The sequence below is a fragment of the Oenanthe melanoleuca genome, chromosome 10 (genome assembly GCF_029582105.1).
Source record: "Oenanthe melanoleuca isolate GR-GAL-2019-014 chromosome 10, OMel1.0, whole genome shotgun sequence".
Classification (NCBI taxonomy): domain Eukaryota; kingdom Metazoa; phylum Chordata; class Aves; order Passeriformes; family Muscicapidae; genus Oenanthe; species Oenanthe melanoleuca.
The window spans coordinates 4,493,151-4,516,890 of NC_079344.1; the positions used below are offsets into that span (position 1 = coordinate 4,493,151).

The 23,740-nt window shown below is 38.1% G+C and overlaps 1 protein-coding gene across 3 annotated transcripts in view; it reads right to left on the reverse strand.

The window, feature by feature from the left end:
* Positions 1-23,740, reverse strand: part of MYZAP (myocardial zonula adherens protein) — a 48,893-nt gene that overhangs the window by 11,897 nt on the left and 13,256 nt on the right. For all 3 annotated transcript variants that reach the window (XM_056499744.1, XM_056499742.1, XM_056499743.1), the window contains exons 3-12: positions 22,239-22,397; positions 19,858-19,950; positions 17,416-17,529; positions 16,398-16,550; positions 13,474-13,599; positions 12,486-12,614; positions 11,622-11,707; positions 9,427-9,532; positions 555-638; positions 32-132 (exon numbers count right to left, since the gene is read on the reverse strand). In XM_056499744.1, the coding sequence (XP_056355719.1) occupies positions 32-132; positions 555-638; positions 9,427-9,532; positions 11,622-11,707; positions 12,486-12,614; positions 13,474-13,599; positions 16,398-16,550; positions 17,416-17,529; positions 19,858-19,950; positions 22,239-22,397 (1,151 nt within the window). The remainder of the gene's footprint in view (positions 1-31; positions 133-554; positions 639-9,426; positions 9,533-11,621; positions 11,708-12,485; positions 12,615-13,473; positions 13,600-16,397; positions 16,551-17,415; positions 17,530-19,857; positions 19,951-22,238; positions 22,398-23,740) is intronic.

Below are 23,740 nucleotides of genomic sequence, written 5' to 3' on the forward strand. Positions count from 1 at the left end.
TTTTCCTACAAACAAGCAGAAAAATAAATACCTGTATGGAAGGTCGCATTCTACACCAGTATCTCTGGTTTCTATACTGGTCTTTGGTTGGTTTTCCATTAAGTAGTCCAGTTTATCTTGTAATTCTTTATTCTGGGAAACAGCAATTTTCATCACACATTTATTTTATTTATGGTAAATAAACAAGGAAATAATATTGCACATTGCCCTCTCCCTACAAGAAACTACGTAAAAGTATGTATTGAGAAAATAAAGGAATCCTTAATTCTGGAAAGAATATAAATTAAACCAACAGTTTTATTCAGAAGCTTCTGGTTTAAGTTATTATAAAACCATTATAAAATTTTAAGTTAAGAAACTTAGCTTGAATATTGAGATTTTATTATATACATTCCTGACTGTATGACTGGTGTCTTAAGTTTAACTTCCTTTTGAAGAACAGCAAATACATACAGTAATTACACATCCAGGTAAGACTGGATGACATTGGTTCAAATTTAATTTGGTTTACTAAAATTATCACAATAACGTAAACTTAAAAGGTAATGCCTTACCTCACATTCTAAGAAAGAGATTTTGTCTAAAAGCTGTATTATAAATAATTCCTTTTCTTTTACTTTCTTCCTTAGCATTTCAATCTATGAAGAAAAACAAACACATTTAGTCTGATGGGGATGGGAAAAGGGAGAAAACGGTCTAGGTACCCCAGGAAGAAAATGTGTTTAACATTATTGTTCAGAAAAAACTGAATACCTGTAAGTATTCACAAACTGCTTTAACCCCTGGATTAGCTACAAAATTTAGTGGACTTTTACTAAAGTAAATTCATTGTGCAGAACAGCTAAACTGAAATCATGGAACATTCAAAACACATTCTTTTATTTTTTTCTGGCAGTCACTGCAAGAATGACCATTTCTGAATACTTTGGCCAAATTTTCCATGCATTCTCATCAGTCACTTTTTAATTTTGTATATTAAAATCAAAGCTGTGAACAAACACTAACATCCCCTTCAAAACCACCAGTGTAAAATATTTTCAGCATATCTGGAAACATGCTAAAAGAGAAAGATAAAATACTGAAGGCACAATAATGAAAACAACAGCAGTACTACCACCCTCCCAAAAATTTACTGCTAGAAATTATAAAATATTTAAACAAAAACATTCAGAACAGTGAAAAAAAAATGAAGCAAAACAAATACAGATATTGAACGAAAAATGAAACGAACTGAAATTTAATTTAGTGTCCATGACTTTCAGGTATCACATGTCACTGACACAATGATCAGTTGGTACTTGGAAAAGCTAAAACATAATGCCATACAGTTTTTTCAGCTGAACAGTTACAGAATACAGAAATACTCTAAGTAAATGTATTAATGTATTACTATATTAAATTTTTAAAACCCCAAAACCCACATCCCTGGAGTTTCTTTGTTTCTAGAAGCTGTATAAAGCAAGAGAACAACTAGGAGGTGACAGAGCAATAGACTTTGACTTTGGGTTGAATACAAGGTAAGGAGGAGAGGAGAAGCAAGATGGGTCAAACACAATACTCAACTCCAGGCCTGAGTGGTGGCCAGAATAGTCTGGGCAGAATGGTCAGAAACAAATCAGTGCAAGCCAAAGACTCTCAAATTCCATGGACTGACTCTTGTATCCAAGTAATTTCTGGACTGACTCCAAGGTAAAATTATCATCAAGATGTTCCTGTGTTTTCTTTGGTGATTGCCCACAGCCTATAATCCACCTAATTCTTGCTGTGTCTGCAGACCTCAGAATTTCTGCTAACTGAACTCAGCAACTTGCTCCCAAACCTGACTTTTGCACAACTACCCTCTCAGATTTCTTTGTAATTTTCTACAAGTACTATTCAGGTACATCTTTCGAGCTCTCTCTTCCAACCTTCTGCAGAAATGTCCAGACAGACTTTCCCTAGCACTTAATTCTTGACCTGACTTACATTGTTAAGACTCCACATTTCTACCTGTATTTCTATAACCTTCATGTCTACATTAAGCACTCAAACAAAACTGGCAACATACTTAGAAATATCAGTTACATTAATGACCCACTCATTCCTTTCAAAACAGTTCTGCTAACAGTAATGTGACTTTAGCAACACTGGGTCACCCTTCTTCCTACTGCTTCATTCTCTCTTACCTCCCCCAACCCTCCATATCCATTGTTCCTGCTTTCCCTTCTCCAGCTAGGAGACATCTGACTATTCCAAAACTGGAAAGAGAAAAGCTGCAAGGCCCAAGCTTCAGTTTGTAATTTTTCTGGTGTGCCAGCAACCAAAGAACATTCCAAGCTCTCAGCCCTTCAGCCACCCCAGTTCAATCCCTGACATTTTCCTGCCGGGCAGAGGAAGGGCACCTAATCTCTCCCTATCCTGGCATGATCCATGAAGTTCCTTGCCAATGGTGCAGGGTGTGCAGCTTGCATTTCACATACCCACTGCAATTTGTAATGAATCAGCACATAAGGTCCAACATGGTGTGTGAATCAGGCTGAATTTATCCACTGACTCAGGATTAATATGGTCACGCACTTCTTTTTACAGACACTTCTTGTTTCTGCCCTGCTGCTGTTACCACCTCTATGCTTCTGCCTCCTGAAACCTTGAGGTCATTTCTTAAACTGCCTCAGTCTTCAGATTGTTACTTCATCTTGCTGCATCTCTCAGAAAATTCAATTTTTCTGGTCCTTTCCATTGGTGAAGATCTCTTTCTTTCTGCTGCACCTTATAGATTCTCCAAACACCAAGCAATTATCATGGTACTTGAATGGGCTGTGTAAGTACTTTCTAGGAGGAGCAGAACTTCTGACTTTCTCCTGCACCACCAGGCAACTAAACTCTGCTTCCCTAAGATGGAAAGTGAGGCCTAATAGTCAATACTGATCTCTTGGACAGAATACTAAGAAGAACAGTCAAGAGGAGAATTGGAGAATTTCAAGACCTAAAAGGGAGAGTCTCTAAAGAAATGCTGGATATGTGACTCATGGTATTAGAATGAAAAGTCAACAGTATTACAAAGCTATTAAAGCAGAAGGAAAAAGTATATTGAGAGAAAACTAAAATGGTATTAAAAATTGTATTTAAATGTAGAGCCTTTATAAAGAAAGCCTGAAATAGGAAACTTTATTTTATTCTGTGTAACTCAGACACAGATTTGGAGGCATTAAACTATACAGTGATCTCCTGGATTGAACAGATCCAGATATTAACTAAGCTCAGTCATCATTTACCACTTAACAGTATCATTCATTAGTTTAAAATATTTACCAGAACATAGTTTTAATATATTTAAGTATCATATCATTCAAGTATACTTATATTTTCCTTATTCATCTACCATTAATGGACTGGGATGAATAACACTGATACAGAGACATGAACAGACAGGTCAGAAGTATGACTACACAGGACAAACAGATGCTACACGTATGCACAAAACAAGACAGACAAGACATTGCAACATCAGTCTGAGCTCTCAGAGGTAATTGCTGTACAAAGAGAACAGGATTTTCCTCAGTCCTGTATTTCACTGGGCCTTAACTGATATTTATGAGAGCCTAGACAAGAGTTGAAACTTTTTCAGGGAGCATAGTACAGTGAATAGGAATAAGCACCCTTGCCTTTTAATCCTCCTTAAATCACGTGAGCAACTTATCCATATTTTTTATATTTTAAAATTCACATTGCATTTACAGAAAAAATAACAACTGACTGATCTAGCTCAATGCACCAATATAGAGACCTTCCTATATGAATGAGCTCTATGAACACATTATCCAGTGGTTGATGTCCATGTATTGCTAAAGCAGGGGTGACATGTCCTAATGAGTTACAGACATTGGCTTATTGTCTGCACATCAACCCACCTCGTTAAGCAGTACCTTAGTAATGGGCTAGTTTCTAATTAATGACTTGGCCTGGCAATTCCCAGCTGAAAGTGCTGATGTTATGCCTATATAAACCCTCTCACCAAACACCAGCAGCGATTCTACTTCTGCCAACAGATAAGCAATGTACTGCTTGCTCAACTCCACTGAGGAATGCCAAACGCTTGTACTGGGTGGGAAGGGGGGAGAGTGGAAGGTGTGGCAAGTTATTCATGTTCTGTCCTTTATCTTCTTCCTCCAAGCTCCCAAGGTGGGTTTCTCTTTCTACATTTTTTGTTCTGCATTTTTGTTGTTTCATTTTTATGACCGGTACCATGCAATGCAGATTTTGGTTAATAAAAGTTTGGCATCTGTTGTTGATAATTCCGTCTTCTCCTCTGTGTGGCTTCTTTTACTTGATCTTGAAACAGTTCTTCCATATTGAAAGAGGGAAATGTCACTTTATGTCTGAAGTTGGATGTCTTTATACAGATGTTTTCATGTGTTTAAGTCTTTTTTGGAAAAACATCTTCTTTTTATACCCCATTTGTGCAATACAAGGTATCTTCTGTATTTGGAATATAATTTGCTCATTAGCACTTTGTCCTTTCATGCAAGTATCTTCCCCGACAGAACAGGAGACAGCTTCTCCCTGGTGTCTGGTCACCATTTATTATCCAACGAATCTGAGACTAAAGCTGGAGAACAGCTCATGGGCCATGACCTAGAGACAGTTCAATTCAGTAGTTAGGGGAATTTCATGTGAAATCTGAGCTCTGTAGATAATTTCTTGGCATGAAACCAAATATCCTTTTTTCTTCAGACCCCTTCAGAATAACTTCCTATACCTGCATCAAACCCCCTTGCCTTGCTTACAAAATATAAATGCTAATTTCCTTCCCTCTCCTGCTTCTCAACAATGAAACAACAATACATATAAAATAAGCTTACTGTGCAATGAAATTGCAAACCATTTCAAAGTGAATTGCATAAATCTCAAAACTAAACCTCTCTTAAATCTCTCCTGGTTTGAAATTGAGATCAAGCCACAAAATAATTCTGTCACTAATTTAAAATTTATGTTTTGTATTTAATTTATCTTACACAAAATTCCCATTTCCTACAGTGGGACAGACAGGATAAACTGGTTGACCCTTCAGATAGATACTTAGAAGAGAAGTTTTTACTTCTCTCACAGAACAAGACCAATTTCAACCCTGAAGAGAACAGTGTGGTAGCAGCTTCCCATGCCCTCCTGTGATGCCTCTGTGCCTGCATCTGCCTGCCCAGTTCCATCTCTGCAGGGGAAATTCCTTAGTGGAAGGGCCTGAGGTTTGTGTGCCTCTGCCTTTCACCTGTGAGTCTCCCTGCAAATTCTTCCTCTCAAACTGTCTTTTTCCTGGTTTGCCTTTGCAAGTCTCTCTCTGCCCAGCCATACTTGAAGACAGCTACCAAGGCAAGGGCTAAAAAATCTGAGCCTTGGGTGACCCACTCTGGCCATCTATTTCTCCTCACTCATTTTTCGAAAGCCTGCAATGTACAAATAGTATGAGAAAAGGGCTGGGTTTCTAAACACCTGCCAAATGCAAGCCCTGCACTTTTAACTTCCAGCACTGCATTTAAAATGTACTACACTAAGCTGTGAACAAATAGATTTGTTTAACAAACAAGTTCATCACAGGGATAAATCTGTCAGCCATAAATCATCTGCAATCTCTCTCTAATGAGAACATGAGGCTTTAAGACTATGCAGGATAACTTTCTGCTCAGCTGGTGCACTAATGAGCAGCAATTTTTGCTCTCACAGAAAAGAATCCCTATGAGGATGAAAAATGTGAGTGTATGAGAGCTAACACAGAAATGTTGAAGGTCATCAATTCCAGAAAACTTCCATTTTATTTCTTCCATTAATTTTTCTTCTGAAAGTTATCTCCTGTGTTTCTATTTAATTTATGACTGGTTTGACTAGATCAAGTTGGAAAAGGTTTTATTAATGCCTGAGATGGAAGGATTTATTTTCAGAGGAAAAAAATTAGAAGCAAATTATTTTTTTGCTAAGGAGTATAAGCACACTGAATTGTGAGTGTCCTCCTCTGCCTGGGCTCAATTCCCTAGATCACATAGCCATTGCATTCAGTACCAACACGATGAGATTTGTGAAGAGGAAGGTGTTAATACTCTTTACCTCCATGGCCTCCTACATTTGGTGCTTCTCTGCCAGCATCCCCTTTCATGCCTCAGGACTGACCACCACCTGCTAACACATCTTTAAATGCCATCAAAATAGCACCAGAGGTGTTAGAGTTGCCTGCTGCATCACAGAACTCTGCTATAAAGCTTCTCTTTCACTTCCTCCTGGCTGTTTGCTGTTCTTTTATGGAATGCCCTGCATCTGTCACTTGCAAATGATCTGTCATCTTTCCCAAAAAGGGCTTAAGAGCAATCTATTTTGTGATTTTTATCAGCCAGGAGATTCATCTTAGTATTTGTCCAATTCTGACAGTTCTCCACATGAGTTTGAAGCAGTATATCTTGTTTGTTCAGCATCCCTTTGAAGTGATGTTCATTTCTCCAGTTTCTCTGAATTGGAGATGGTAACAGCATAAACCTGTTGTGATTTACACTGGAAGAGAAAACCCCTTATTTATACTTCTGATCTGTGTTCAATATATGAAGATTAATACTAAACAAAGCTCATCCTTTAGCAAGTTTAGGCTTTTTCGCACCTAGCAGCTCATACAATAGCTCTGTTCCAGCTTCAAACATAAGCACTGCTGATAATTTTGACTACTTACTTTCCTTCCACTTCTCTCCTGAGTTTCCCAGGTTAGCCTATTCTCATTCTAATGACACAGAGAAGCTAAGTGTTTCAGACTCTTCCTTTCTAGCTTTTTAATTAGTTGTTTGTCTTTCTAATTATTTGAACACAATTTATCTATATCATTATAATACCCTCATAAACCCTAAGATGGCATGTTATTTTACAGCCATGAAAATATTGCAATAATGAGTAACAGGGCAGGATTTCATTACACTTTTCTTGATATTCCTTGCCATTACATTCTGCAATCAGTTAAATTTAGTGCAGGGAGGATATGTGTTTAAATATACCCTGATGAACACGCTTTCCGGGACTGAAATAGTACTGCAATCTTCCCTATTTACTCTAGCTGATATTTTTAGTGCTGCTGCTCAGTAGTTTTTAACCAAACTTCAGAACTCTTCAGACAGCATTCCTTTTCGATATTTATATTGCCAATTTTTTAGCTTCTATGGCATAGTTAGTGTTTGCTTAAAATGAGCCAAAAAATACTTATCTGATGTTATGTAGAGAAAAGCACAAAATCATGAAAAGCACCACATGCTTGGATAGTTGAGGACATACATACACTTATGTGTGCAATGCTTTTTCTCTTACCCCATGGCAAACAGCTACTCTACATTATTAAAGCTGCTATTTTTAGGCTTTTAATTAAGAGTCCAGTTTAAAACAGGGCATGGCAACTATATTATGGAAATTTTCTCAAACACAGTACAAACACAAGCAACAAATAGCATTAAATTAAGAAACAAAGCCTCAAACATTAAATGCCTGATGTATTTGGTACCACCTGACCTGATCAAACCTCTGGTTACAGGAGTTTTTAGCTAGCTCACTAGTGAAACTAGAGATGCAGCAACACAGATGTTCGTGCAATTCTCAAGGAAGCTGAATTAAAATAAAAATTAAAACAAACAGGAACTAAAGGAGAGAGCAAAACTATCTACCCTACGGCTATGTGGCAGTCAAGACTGATAGAGGGTTAACTGAAAAGCAGGCAGTCAGACAGCAGTTAGAAGCAGATATGTTTGACAATTAAATAGTGATTTGGTCACCTAACTCTCCTTCAATAGGATAACCAGATGGTCTAGAAGGGCTTTGTGTGTATATTAAGGCACCAGCAGAAATACATGATAAGGAATTAGCAAGCTAAATTCACCCATTAAATCGAACATTAATGAAATCAAACACTGGCTCAAGCTTTATATGTGGTTTTAGTCCAAAACAAAACATGGAGCTGAAAGGACTTGTTATACCAATGCAGCCCACTAGAGGTCAAGTTGCAACCAGAAGTTTAAAATATATTTAGTAATAAAGGGCAGAATGTAGGCCACCATCCTCACATATTGCTAGATTCATTCAGGGTGCCACATGTATCACAGATCCTTTAGAACTTTTAGAACTGTTTAGAAGCGACAGGAAAAACTCTTAATACAATGTCTGGTGTACAGAGATACAAAACAGATTAAATAATTGTTCCCATAATCCACTAATTAGATGGATTGGATTCTTGGACTGGAGAAATTTTCCTTAATAAAATACCATGGTATAAAAACTGTAAGTTCAGTTTTAGACCAGCTATGATGCTTAAAAACAGTGATAATGGCAAACTAAACTAAAAAACCTCAAGACTTGATATGTCTGATACAACAGAAGAACTTTATTTCCTCTGTATAAAAGACATGTAGTATCACCCATCTGATCATACAGAAGGACTACATCAGAATCTTATAAAACAAAGTACATAAATACAAACTTGACAAAAATGGAACACCTCATCAGAAATTCTATAATAGCACATTGTGAATGCATTTAGAAAATGCTTAGATTTGAGTGTTTAGTTCTAAACATCTGATATCTTGAGTGTATGATGTATGATGTCCAGATACAAATCAAAGGTGTCTCATGAACGCCCATCCTCTGTGCAGTAGGAGAGCTGTCAGTCAGCTTTGTAAAGCTCCAGTTTAAGCTTATCTATTTCCCATGTCATTCTTTCCACTTGGAGAAACAGAAATGTTTGCAATTACAGCCTTCTGATTGCAGAACAGGTTCCTGACACATAGGCAGCCTGTAACCTAAAGCATCTATCCAGCAAATTCCACTTAAAATTTTAAAGGAAATGGCAGCAGCTAAGACAGACCAGGGTAAGAAGAGATGAGGAGTGAAAAGGTGTCCTTCTCACCTATTTCTGTGAGTAATTACATTAAACAAACAAACAAACAAACAAACAAACAAAAACAAAACAAAACAAAACAAAACAAAACAAAACAAAACAAAATAAAACAAAACAAAACAAAACAAAAAAACCCTCAAACTAAATCTCACAAACCCAGAAGAACAAAGCAATAAAAGCAATAAAGGTCAGCTTTTGCCTTCTACTTCTGTACAGGAAGGAGACCATTATTGACTAGACTTTACCATATCAGAGGTACCCTCTGCATGGCTCAAATTGAGCTGGAAGTTGTGTCGCATTTCCTGCATACCCATGAAGAGAGACAGACTGAGTGTCAGCCTAAAGATCACAGTATATAACCCACGGCCACTGGATTACACTGCTTTCATCTACTCTTTCTGCTTCACTGGCTCCAGATGCTTAACTTCCACTGTAACAAAGGTGGCATAAGGCAACTGCACAAAGAACACAGTTCTCTTTGGATTATGTACTAAAAGAATCAGTGCTCCCCAAAGACTCCAAGTTGCTTTACTGTATCTCACCTCCTCAACCATATGTTTGACTTTCTTCTGCTGGCAGTGGACCATGTCATCCAGATGCTTGATCCTTTCTCTCAGGCTGGCTGCTACCTCCTCCAAGTGCTGCGACCTGGCAAAACATGCAAGAATCAAGGCTGTAAGTGAGGAGCTATGCAGTACATGCAGAACAAGAACAACCCCCACAATCCACCATAAATCAGGACAGGCAAGTCAAATTGCACTGACAGATGTCAAATTGTCCAAAGTACATTTTAATGTGATCTTAGTCCAAGTGGCCACCTCCACCCAAGTTGTCTCACCTTTATGTATGCAGTCTTGCATACTGACATGCTTACTCAGAGCCTGAAGTGCTGATAAAAAAACAATGTGACAAAACTCATCTCAAGACGTATTTTCGTTTAGTGAAATGCTTTTAGACAACTAGATCTTTAGCTTCAGAGAGAAGCTTACTACTACCTGCAAATATTTTGGAAATGTATGTTAAACAAAAGCCAGGAAGCAGGTCTGCTTTCAAAGCTGTCTTACTGCAGGGGAGCCTTCAGTCAAGAATTCGGCAGAGCTGCCAAATGCAGCAGAATGCTAACTGGAGTAGTATTAACTCCTCAACAGTCAGCAGGAATGCTATGAGTGGTTTAAATTTGTGCATGTAATTCTTCAGATAGATTCTGCATTTCTTCAAATCTGTTTAATACAGAAAGTGAACTCCCACAGAACTCCTGCCACAAGTTGCTTTGGCAGCTTGTCAGAAAAGTAGCTTTAGAATACACAAGGAAACAGGACTCTCTTGGCCATGGGAGTCTCCATTTTTATCTGAATGTCCAATTCTTAAAATTTGTCAAAGAAAGCCATCGCTTCCTTACAAAATAAACAGCTGTACTCCTAGGTTCAGGACTGGACAGAATTTGAGGATGGAAGGAGGGGAATCAAAAACAAAAAGGCTTTTTTCATCTTGGTCTATTCCCAGCAGAAAAAAAACTGTTAAAGCTGCAAATAGAAAAACCATTCTAAGACAAAGCAGCAGATGGCAAACTGTAAGACATGATTCCAGTGAATGACTGAATTGTATGCTGTTTCCCACCAAAAGAGTCTCTATTAACAGTGAAGTACTCTGCAGAAATGTAACTGCAGCACTTGGACAGGGACTCAAAAAATTCAAAGCACTGCTGGAGGTTTTTCAGTTGTGCATATTAAGATCTCACAAAACATTAATTTTATTTTGATTTCAATTGTAGCACATATTTTGTATCTCATTGGAAGATTCAGGATCTTAAGCATTGATAGCAATGGAGAAATGGAACAGACATCCTTCCTAAGGTGGAGCTCAAGTGTCTGATAAGGTACAGACAGGTAAAGACAACTTAAGAATAAACCAGCTTCATCTGAACACAGATTTATTGCTTGCATGGCATAGTTTGCCACTGTGAGCTTGCTTGCATTGCACAAATTCCTGCCTTTGCCCTTTTACTGCAGTATAATTTTTCACACTGAAAAGGACTCACTGAAGCAAGAAGTCTGTATTATTCAGAGGTAAAGGAAAACAGCAATTATCTTTCATCTCCATATTCTATGTTGTATGCGAGCGACATCTGTTCACTTGAAGTTATTATTTTAACAGGCTGCTGTGAAATGCCATTCTTACTCTGAAACCAGAGAAGCTGGTCACAGATCAACACAAGGCACTGAGCAGCTCTCAGCAGGGACCTCCTTTTATGTTTATGCTTCCCAAAGAACAACAGGATGCCCAAAACCTTAAAATTGAATTTCTGGGTGCCACAGAACCATAAGTAGTAATCAAGAACTGTTATTCAGTTTATGGCTATAATTCATCTTTACCCACTCAAGCAGTGTCATATAAACCTTTGAGTTTAGATAGTGAAAGTATTCATAGTCAGGATCATGCTCCTCTGAATTTGGGAATGCAGATTTAAGAAAAATGCAAGCCACAGCTTGTTCCATCTACAATGGACTCTGCACATTTGCAAACAACTTTTCAGAAAAGATGCATGAAGGTGGTCATTGTTGCAAAAAATAATTGTCTTGATATTTTACATATAAATAAACCTACATTCAGATGGACAATCCCTACCAGACTGCAGTTTTAAAGTTAGAAAAGGCAAAATTTAGACGTGTACAAAACCAAAGAAAGCCCTGAAGTTTCCTAGCAAGCGTAGAAGTTCCACAGGCAAGTCATATCTCACCTTTCACTGTCAGAGTTGTTTTCAGATTTTGCTCCAGATATTTGTAATTCATTTAATTCAAGTTGTTTTTGCAGCTGGTGACGTTCCTAAACAAAAAAAGTTATCATTCAGTTCTCCATGTATCAAAATGTAAAGGCTTCAAAAAGCATATTTCATTGCAATTCAAAACATCATTGTGAAATTAAAATAGAAACTGATTAAACAAAATTCATGCATTTCCTATAGCCAAGCAGCACAGAATATGTAATAATAAAATCAATTTCCCAGCTATGCATGGAAACAAGATCAGTTTTCAATTTCCTATATGAAGATGTATGGCTGTACTTGAAACTAAATTTTTTCAATAAAAATATGAGTCATCAAAATCTTTAAATATCAAATTGTCCACATTATCACTCAAAAAAAATTTCCCAATCCAAGGCTGAGATAAAAGGTATTGCTACATCTTCTTTCCCCAGAGTATTCCTGTTTATTTTTAAGTGCCCACCAGCACAGTGCTTGTGAAGATCTATGAAGACTTGGGCTCTGAGTCAAACAAGTTAACAGAGAAGTGTTTGTTATCCACCTTGATGGGAATTTAAGAGACATTCAGTCTCACTGGGTGAGATCAGCCACATAAGAGCAGATTAAAGAACTAATGTGAAGAACTAATCTGTACTTGTGAACTGTACTGCAATCCTACATTCATTGCATAACTCATCACAGGGTCTCTGTGGCAGTCCAGCTGCATTTACTGATATACTAAATGCAGTAACTGAGATGCAAACAGCAATGGTATGTCACTGAGCAGCAGAACAGTAATAAGTGAAATTTCCTCCATGCACTTGTGCATTTCCTCTCAAGGCAGCAATCAGCTCTCAATACCTCTTCCATGCGTTCAATCAGCCGGTCCAGCTCACCAATTCTCTGGTCTTTCTCCTGTATGCTTGTTTCTGTAATCTGCATCTTCTTATTTGCCTCTTCAATAGCCTTCAGAAGCCGATTTGTTTCCTCCTACAAACAAGAACATTTTCAATCACATTAGCAGCTAATATATTAAAATGAGGAATATTTCTTCTTCTTTTTGGTTACAGGGCCAGGCTAATAGCACCTAAAGAGCTCAAAGCTTTTCACTACACCTGCTCAGAAACCTGGAAGAGTTATGACCCTAGAAGTGAATTACATAGAGTAAAAGATTGGGGGTACTTTGAAATACACAGGTATTAGTAAAGCATCATTGTGACAATCTAAGAAAAACTTTTACCCATTTCAGATAGCTGATTTTCCTTCCCTTTCCCTGAGGATGCTGCTAAATAACAGCATGAGAAAAATATGGTGCTGCAAAAGACAGATTTCTATACACCATAGTTGACCACGTTCAGCTTTGTCCTTTCCTTACATGTACAGCAATATGAATAAAAAGGAGCATTTATCTTCAATTTCCATCATTATCTGCCTCTATAATTTTTAAAAATGCAACAACTGACTGCTCATATAAAGGTTTTACTTTGGGGCGGAGGGAAATTGGGGGATAGGAGAGTTCTTGCTCCAGTAGCATCCAGTGAAGTTGTCCCCTTTCTTCCTTAAACTGTCACTTAAAATTGGACATTGCATTTTCCCTTTTCAGAGAATCAGAAGTTAAAAAACCTACTTACCCTATTTCAGATTTTGAAATCTAGATTATCATTGACATTACTGTGTTTGAACACATTTTTCTTAGTCCTACAACGCCAAAAGTTTGGAAAGCTTAGTAACTATGGCACGACTAATCACAGAGACAGAAGTGAAGGAACATGTGTCAAGTCCAGAGTATGGAGCGATTGAGAAACCACCTCCAAGCTAAGCACTGCTCTTACAGACTGGCTCTACATACCAGGAGCATTTCTTTCTCAGCCTTGTGTTTCTGTTCCTCTTCTCGCATTTTTTCCTCAAACTGACTGTACAGCTTTCTGGTCATCTCTCTCATGACTTCAGCATTGGCTTCCTGTGATGATTCCACCTGTGAGAGAGGAAGATTGCCCCATCAGTCAGTACAGAATTGCTGGCAGCAGGAGAAAGAGTTCACATAATGAGAAAATAAGACTTTCAAGTTAAGCTCCCCCTTGTTACGAATCTGACATTTCAAAAGTAGATTTCCATTTGCATCAAGACCATTTACATCATTCTGCCAATATTCCTGTAATTTGAAGCTGTAGAAGTTACTGTTCCATCAAGTTCCATGCTGTCTGAATTTAGCTCATTTAGTCATTGCATATCCAAGATCAGGCCATGCCTCTTTGCTGAACCCTGCCATAACACCCTCCAAGTCACTTGGTTTGTTTCCCCATTGAAACAATACTATCTCCCCCCTACTTGACTGAAGCGTGGACAGAGATGGACTAGACTCAACTCTTGTTTCTAAGTGACCATGATCATTCAAAGCAATACTTTATTGCAGTACCCTCCCTGGTCTCTCTTGGTTTTTCACATTCTGCTTTTTGTGTAGCATAAGAACTGGGGTAACCATGCAGCAAAGCAATCAAACTGAAAATTAAAATTCTCAGGTGTGTGGAAAGGTTAATTTTTAACAACAGAACCAGAAACTTTACTAGAGCTACAGGGGAGAGGGCAGAATGGTAATTCAGAAACCAGATTTCCTGCTATTGACTGAAAACACTGACTGAACCACACCCTCAGTAATTAAGGATATTCACAGTTTAGGCCCATCTACTGTGTAAACCACAATAAAAGTAAAGTAAAACAGCTAGTACTGGACTTAGTTCTCTTCCTAGAGATGCTGTGAATCAGCCAAAGTTATAGTGAAATGCTGTGGGTGCTACAAAAGTGGCAGGACGAGGAGGAATAAAGTGTTCCCTGCTGATCATCACACTGAACACAGCTGCAAAATACAGAGTTCTGATCATTAAGGTTTTGGGTTGGATTTTGTTTCTGTTTCAAGGACCAATAGGTTTAGCATATCCTTGGGTTCATCTTGCATGGCAGAAACAAACTTGTTTAGTACCCTGCAGAAAAACAACAGTGTATTTCATTCTTTGGAAAGGGATGAGCCCTGAAGGACTCCACTTGTACTGCAACTGTCCCCTTTTGTCATCTCACCTAGGCCAACCCCGGGGCACAGGTAGTGACCTGCACTTTATGAGAGGGTGTGGAGTTAAATGAACCCCCCACATTCCAGGAAGCCTGAAAGAATTGTATAATTGAGAGAAAGCCAATTATTAAACCCCATCCTTAAGATACACTGAACTGGAACAGGATCTCTGGCCTTTTATCTCAGTCATTCCTTTCCTTACACCTCAAGCAATGAGCACAATAAAAACAAGTGTTAAAAAGTGGATGTATCAGGACATCTGTTACAATATACTTAAGCAACATCCCCACTCTTTATGAATAAACCAAAGCTCCTCAATAAGCCCCATAGGTGTGTTCTCCACCCAGAATGAAATCATTGTACGTAGTAGTTACTGCTTTTCAACACTACCCTCCCAGATCCCACACCATCCTCTTACAGTCACTCCTAGAATGAATTCCCAGATGTCCTGGCACCTTGTGAGACACGATTTTATATTTAACTGTCAAAGACACTAATGAGGTATATTATTCACTAACTTGGTACTAAAACTGAAAGTGTGAGGGCAAAATATGCACTTTTGCTGTGTAAATGCAGGGTATGTATTCTGCAGAGCTTAACATGCTTGAAGATAAACAAATCCTTATGCATTCAGTTGAACTGAGACTTAAGCTTCAGTTCCTTGCTCTTAGAAGCAGACACACCTGACTTGCTGGGGCATGTCCTTACTTTTATAGTGAAGCCTGAATTTCTCTTTTAAAATCTTAGTTGCATCATCTTTGCTTCTGTAACTTGGTTTTTCCCTCTTTTTATTTCCTGCTGACAACAGCAGGTGCAAAATACAGCTTCTTTGATAGCCTGTAGAGCTGTACTGTGAGAGGAAAGCAGAACATGAGATGCACTTACATTTTCTTGTTTAACCATTCATCGCTAAGCATGAGTGCTAGTCACTAGCAAAACAGCCAGAAAGAAACACCTTCTCTGACAAAATTAAACATGAATATATAGCTGCAGTCACCTTAATTTCAGAAACTTTAGCAAAAATAATAACCAATTTTTCAAAACTTGACAAATTCTGATTTAGTGCTATATCCAAATTGGTCTACTTTGAGCAATTTTAAAAGACACAAAGGCTTCCGGGGAGGGGGTAGGGTGTGTTTGTTTAATTTGGTTTTTTAATGGCTTGGTTTGAGATTAAAGGAATGCACTGGCTGATGAGGAAACAATCCGGTCAAGCTTTCTGTCATATTAAACCTTGCAGTTTGTGTTTTATTCCCTTGCATTTTTCTGAAAGAAATAGCTTAATTCTCTTTTGAAGATGCTTGCTCTTACGTGCTGACCACACACTCATAAGACTTAACAGACTACCTATTAAAAATGGTGCAACACCAAAGAAACTCAACACCAAGAAATTCATGTAGCAATGTGTAGAGTTGTAATATTCCTTCACTTAATAGGAATGGATGCTAATAACCATTTAATGGTTTGAATTTTTACCTGTCAACATCTCTCACTCTTATGTTACATCCCATGTTATGGGAAGACTGCCTGTCGCCAGCTGAGATTCTCTGTTATTAAACCAGTATTGATTCACAGGAGTAAGTGAGCTGGAGGTCATGATGAGGGCATGAAGAATGAAGAACCCTTTACAGATAAGGCCAAGGAATTCATTTAGCATCCACCTAATGCCCTTACTGTGCAGTATTGTTTGAGGAGTTTATATACCACACCTTTAACTTCAGCAACTGATTTTCAATTTGTGCTGTTTCCAGTTGCTTTTGCTTCTCTCTCAGCTTTTCCATAGATTGCTCATGTGTATGTTTCAAATTTCTTATTTGTTCCCTTATGTCAGTGTTCTCCAATGTAACATCCACTAGAGTTTTCTAGAAGAAAGAGGTAAAGAACATATTAAAAATCAGAAATAATTTGATGAATTAATATAGGCAAGAGATTATGAAACAAACAGCACATTTAAAGAGCTTCCTGACATACTAATGCAGTGTCAACAGTTTTGCAAGTTTTAACATTTAAAATTATGGCTTTTGTTGTTGCTAGAAGGTATTTCTGTGAGGAGTATACTCAGTGAAATCAAGTCCTGGAACACTATTTAAAAAAAATGAAAAAGGAATATGGATAAATTTCAGTATGAGTAATCTTCCCTCCGAGGGCCTTGCCATACATACAAAATGCAGTGGACTGGAAACAAGAGAGTAATGTACAAGAATGTAACATTCTTGTTACATACAAGAAGGCAGGGACATTAAGTCGTTCAGCTCAGATATGTGGGAATTTAGAAGTCTTTTAAAACGAAAATTCATTCCCACCTTCTATTTCCCCCTGCATCTCACAGGTATGTAAAATGTCACAAGTGTCTGACATCCCAACATGCCACTTCATTTCTGTTACCAACTGAAGGCAGAACTAAGTCAGGAGATGCACCATTTTGCACTATACAGACCAAATCTCATTTTCATCTTAGATCCTTCACAGAGACATGACTTGTGGTATTAATCTGCTGCATAACAATATCTCTTTATTGTACACTATTTTTAATTTTTCCTCTGTTTAAAAAACCAGGAACATCTGGAACATTTTGTTTCCTAAATTAGGTGCTTTAGATATCCAAGGCAGTACTTTACGATGTTGCTTAGTGTTAGAATCTGTATCTATCATCCATGTTTTCTGTATGCTTTGAAAGCCATGTTAGAAAAGGCAGCTGTGAGCTGGGAAGCAGCTATGAAGATGTACCTGCAAGTCTATTGATGCTGATGTCAAGGAGCTGTTCATTTCACTAAAGCTATCTAAGGCTGCAGCCTGCACTCGCACATGATTCTCTAAGGATTCCTGATGAGCATTTGTCACCTGAGCAGGGAAAAAAACAAAACAAAACAAAAAAGTTTTATATAGAATAATGATTAAGTTTACCTATTCTTTCCAAGAGAGTTACAGAAGAGAAAGACACCAAGGTCGTTTTCACATTACTAGGATGCTTAAAATATACAGGCCTCAAAGTATAATCTCACAAACAAATAAACAAACTTAAAATCCAAATAATCTAACAGAAATAAGGCAAAAGTATCTAAGTTTATTGTTAGTCTGCAATCACTGTATAAGCTGTTCTTTTTGAAAGGACAAGAGGACAATTGGCAGCTGTCTATCCAGAAACATATACATAGAGTGGGCAGATTGCAAAAATTCAGAGCAAAAAGCAGAAGAATGCAAGAAATAAGGAATTCTAGAACTGTGAATTGTAGAAAAGCCTTGATTAAGAAGGAACTGACTAATCAGGTACATTAAGAAGACGTAAGGATGAAACAGTACAAAGCAGGGAGGGGAAGCCAGAGGGCTTTGTTGTGTGAAAATTAGTCATTTTCTGATATGTACACACACATATGCTTAAAAACTGAAGGGAGAAAAAGACACAAAATGACATCATTCAAGAAGGGACCAAAAGCCAAACAGTGTAAATAATTATGAATGATCCAGTAATAAAGAGTAAAAGAGTGTTACTAATGGAAGCCAACCTAGCTCACATTCTTAGATGAACCAGATTTCTTTCTTGATAAAAACAGAAGAACACCAGGGGTTGATACAGGGGACAAGTGTGTAGTAACCAAGCCATACACAGATTAGGTCAGCATAGAGAGTAGAGGCCAAGTAGTCACTGTTAACCTTCCATAAATGTGTGCTCATGTAAAACAAACAAAAGCAGAAATGCTTTGGATGGATTAAGAAAGTAAGAACTTGTGTGAAGAAGCCCAAGGCAGGATATTGGAAGAGCAAATTTCAAACAAACTTTATGAACAAAAAGTTGTCCTGGAAATTGGTAAGAAAAAAGCACAGTGATTGAAAGCTGAAGCAAAGAGTATAGAAAGGATTTTAAACAGGACTAGCAATAGCACAAAAGACAACAGTCATATAAAACCAAAATCAGCTCCCATATAACTAACCAAACAAAAAGCTCATGTTATTAGGAACAGCAACACTTGTGTTTCCTTTCAGGCAGTCTAGATATTAAAAAAAAGGGAAGGATGTCTCCTAATGCACCATTTATGTCAGAAGGAAGCTTCATGAACTGCTAATTTGCTGCAGAACTAGATATTCTGTCAGAGCTGGTCAGAAACCCTTAATTAAGGAAGAATTTCTGACTCATGCAGGATTTCTACTGGTCTGACAGAAGTTCTGGAAGTGCAGGATATCATCACTGCTATTCAGTAAAGATCAGCAGCAAAGACAACAAAGCTGCACCTGAATCAGCATTTACCCCATGCATGCTGGGGGGAGAGTGAGTCTTGTTGGCAGCATTATGACTATTTAACACAGTTTGCAGAAATTGAATTTTCTCTTTCTCTCAGATCACGGGGATTTTTTTTTTTTCTCTTTTTTTGAGACCAGATGTAGAGAATCAACGTACTAGTTTACAGGAAGTTCTGATTTTTGTGCCTAATACAGCATGCAGGGAACTGACAGCCTCCAAATGAGGATGGCAGAAAGGCACAAGTCAAGGTCCCAGTCCCTTGAAGTCAGAATACTTTTAATTGCCAAAGCTTCCTCTGAACCAGGGCTGTGGAAATCAATGCTGAACATAAATTCAAAGCAAATTTTCAGATTTTTTTTGATCAAACAACTCAACAGTTTAATATGAAGGCTATTTTTACAGAGTGCAACAGTGTTCATTGCTAAAGCAGCATGTCAGAAGAAAGACAAATCATTGAAATGTTCCATTAAAAACCAAAAGGTAAGTCATTTCTAGCACTTTAACACTAATGAGTATTGCTACTTCTTTTACTTAGTTTTTAAGCAATAGAGTCAGTAAAACAGAGCAAAGTGTTGAAATTACTCTAAGTTATCAGTTTTGCCTAATTATCAATGTTATTTAATTGATTCACCTGGAAGCTGTTACATCCATCTCCACTAATTACCAATATACACAGGCAATGGTATCAAGATCATTCTTTTATTTCCAAGAATTTCCAGCCAATTTGATTTCATATGCAAAAGCATCCCTGTCCTGCTTTACCTTCCTGGATGGAAAAATAAATAAATAAAGGAAACTAAAGATGTCATAAAACAGTGAACTGGAGTGGTTTGGGAGATTAGTTCTGTTCTGCTAAAGCAAAAGAAAAGTTTCTAGATAACACTGGGTCAGTTATTCTCATATGCTTTCCCTGCAAATGAATGGATACTTACTTTCAGTTCATTTGTTAGCTGCTGTATTTTTCGTTTCATTTCATCATATTCACCATACATTTTCTTTCTTACTTTTTCCAGAGTTGCTCTCACCTGGTGTCAAAAAAATCAAAGGCCTTTGTCAAAATTTTGGATTATATTGTTACATATAGTAGGACATAATTTTTTTCCTCTATGTTTTTCATTGTTACTTTCTGTAATTTCCATTGTTAATCTACCACTGCATAACAGCAATTTATTCTCAAGAAAAAGACAAAAACTTAACTCTCAAGACTTGTCTACACAGGGATGATACAAATAACTGTCACTATGAGCAGTTCTAAACTTCTCTGTACATGCTTAAACACATTTAAATTAATAATTTAAATAAATTAATTTCAATTAAATATCCATAAGGCATTCTAACCTAATTACTAAATGAATTAATATTAATTTGATCATATATTGTTTTGTCTCAGGGAAAAAAAAGGCATGGACTGAAAATACCTCCATACTTTTAAAGTGGTTGGTTTCCCCTGGGTATCCTTTGCAGGTAAACACTTGAAATTTCAGTATTTTAGATTTGTATCTAACTAAACAACAAATTAGCTTACATTTACCAATGCAATTTCAAATCTGAAGAACAGAGAATTCAATTTGATTTCAAGAACTATGGATGTAAATTATTCCTTGCCTTTCCAGAAAAAAAGAAATCAAAAAACACACAAAATGACTTCCAGTTTGGCTTTGCATGCCACTGCAATCATGTTTGCCTACAGTTTATGTAATTCAACCTCTTTTTTCCCCATCCTCACCTCTACCAAACACAGGCTGATTGCAGAACATCTAGGGCAGTGAATTTACTGTCTCTGCACAGTGGGGTTTGGTGAACTTCAGCAGGGGATGTTTTTAGCAGCTCTACATAGAGTCCTAGATAGAGGGGGACTGGCCACCAAACCTGTGCAAGGAGTGCTCCCTAGCCATGGGCTCCCTTTGGGATGAGGAAGAGAGAAGGGAGCTGGAAAGCACTGCTCACCCTGTGCCTCCTCACACACAGGCACAGGCACACACACCCTCTTGCAAGATGCAAATTTGACTCAGGCAGAGGAAGCTGTCAGCAGATCTGACACGGCCCATCATTTTTGGTCTGTTTGAGTCAGCACATACACGGCACAAGCTGAGGACTCTTGTTTAACACTCTGCTTTTAAAGACAACACTACTCTGGCAGACCAAAGATCACAAATTAGCAGAGCTGAACACAGCTTCCAGAAGATGGAAGAGCAAAAGCCAGCACGTCTCTTCCCATGTCTTTCCCACTTTTCCTGAAAGCATCAGTACCCTGAATGCACAAGGTAGACATGGTCTGGCATGTCCCTCCATAAGAGACAGAGAGGAGCAGGGAGATGGTTCCACCCCACTCAATCTTCAGGTACCACAGATAGCACAGTTTGGGGAGCTGGCCCTGCTGTGTGCCAATTCACCTGTCCCTTGACACCACCCAGCAGGGCAGAGAAACTCCACAGGCAGGAAAACTGCAGCCAGGGCAGCCTGTGTGCCTCACCAGCACTGCAGCACTGACAGACCCTGCCAGTCCTAACCTCAGCAGCTTGAGAGTGGTGAACACCAGGAGCTGACAAACAGGGAGTACCAAGGGAGAGAAGCAAGTGCTGATATCCAAGACCAGGCAGATGTGAGGAGCACACATGATAGCAGTGCTTTACACTGCCCAATTGACTCAGGGTTCCTCCCTCTTCTACCAACTCAGTTTGCACTTGTATCAGTGTAACACGATAAGCAATGACCAACAGCCTCCTGGGTGGTGAAAGTGGGTGGAAAGAGGTCAGATTATTTGCCCTGAGGTAATTAGGGTGTTACTGCCACAGACTGAGCCAAAGACTGAAGGGCAAAGTGATGCTGAGTTTCAAGAACAGAAAAATTTCAAGCAGGATCAGAAATGCATTTTTTGTTTTTCAGGAGATCTTCTGCCAACTGTGATAAATGAGCAAGCACAGAGAAAGTAGTACAAAGACATCCTTATTAGGCTGACTATTTTAAGGCTGCCCCAAAATATACCCAAGTGATTTTACTATGTCACCTAATTTAGAAGCCTTTTCAAAGCCAGGGGGGTTGGGGACAGGGGAAGCAGAGGAAGAGAGAAGACTTTATCCTTTCAGGTGTCTGCTCACATAGTTTCTTCCATCAGCAAGCGCAGTTCACAGGTACAGAACATGCTGTTCTCCCAACTCAAATACTGCCAAGGCCATTCTCTAGCTTCAGAGTAGGTTCCCAGTTCAAATTGAGATGTTGGGCTAGACATCAGTCATCCCATTATACTCTCACAACTCTACATGGATATATGGAAAGGGTATTTAACAAATTTTGAGGTGAAAGTGTAACTCACTTCTTTAATGTAATTCATCTCCTCTTTCAGCTGATCAGCTGACCAGCCATAAACCACCATTTCTCTCTTATGGTTGTTGTCAGTTCGGTGCACAACACCATACACCATCCCATGAGAGAGCTTCCCTGGAGAGATCCCATTTGGTACATGGTAGAGATCCTAAAAATTAAAAAAATTAAAAATTAAAAGAAATAAGTACTAGAATAAAAAATCCTGAATAAAACACCAGTAACTTAGGGCCAGGAGAGACACCAATTATAGTGAAAGCACAACAGTACATATGAACACTAAGTCCCAAACATTTTGGAGCCAACCTGTCAGCCTTCATGTTTTTGGAAAAAACAATGACCAACTCATAATTAATAAAGAATACAGAGATGTCTAATTACCACTGCCTTCAATGAAAGTCATGTAGGCACAGCTAGAGACAACAGGCTGGATTTGTACAAGGAGAGGTAGAGACATGTAAGAAAAGGTTAAACTGGCTTATTTTCATTCACCACCAGATGCTACTTTTCTGCATTCTTGCAGAACACTGTCAAGTCTCTAGTTCCCTCTAAATTCTTGCACCAACAGAATTATTCCTGTTTATTTAATTATTATCATTTCCCAAACTCCCTGCTGCAAGAAACAAAACTTCACAGGTTAACTCAAAAAACACAGAAACTACTAAGAAACTGAAATTAAAACCTTTTAGGCAGTGCTCCTTAAAAGAGAAAATACCTGTTTCTCTTGAAGATAAAGTAAAATTTCAGTCTGCATTTAAAGCTAAGTAAGAACCTGCAAAGGAATCAAACTCATTTCAGGTCTCCATTCCTATTACAGATACAGATACAGAACTGACATTGGAAGAGCTAAAGCACAGCTATGAAATAGCATTTTTGTGGGTATTCCAGTGTTACTAAGTACTGTAGAGGGATAAGCCTTCTAAATCAAGTCTTGCTATGTAATTAGAGATTGTTTTAAAGAGCCAACATTTTTTATTTGAGTGAATTGCAGAAATTTGTGAAATATACTTGTAATAATGGCATGTCTTGCTTCAAGCCACCCTTCACTTGTTCATCTCATCAATACACTTAATAAGAAAAATATTCATGCAAACAGCAGGAGTCATTTCCCTCAGCATGTAAATGAGTATCTGCAAGGTCAGATCACCACCTGACCTGGCTACTCATCTCTCCTCCCTTCTAATGGGCCCAGGGAAACATCCTTCTGTCACAAGCACCTGAAATTAGTCAGTCCTCAGAACTACTCATTTCTCTTCTTGATTACGGAGAATTTAAACAACTACCTTAGACGAAAACATCCACATTATGACTTTTTTAAAGGGGAAATACTCTTACTGATTGTGAAATATTTGCAAACTAGGAATCTAAAAATAATCAGTGATTTCTGAATGGAAAGTCAGAATGAAAAGTTTGAATACACAGTTGTTACCTATAAGCTTTGCTCATTGTTTTTGAAAGGACACTTCTAGAGAAAAATCAGGTATGGATGGTTTA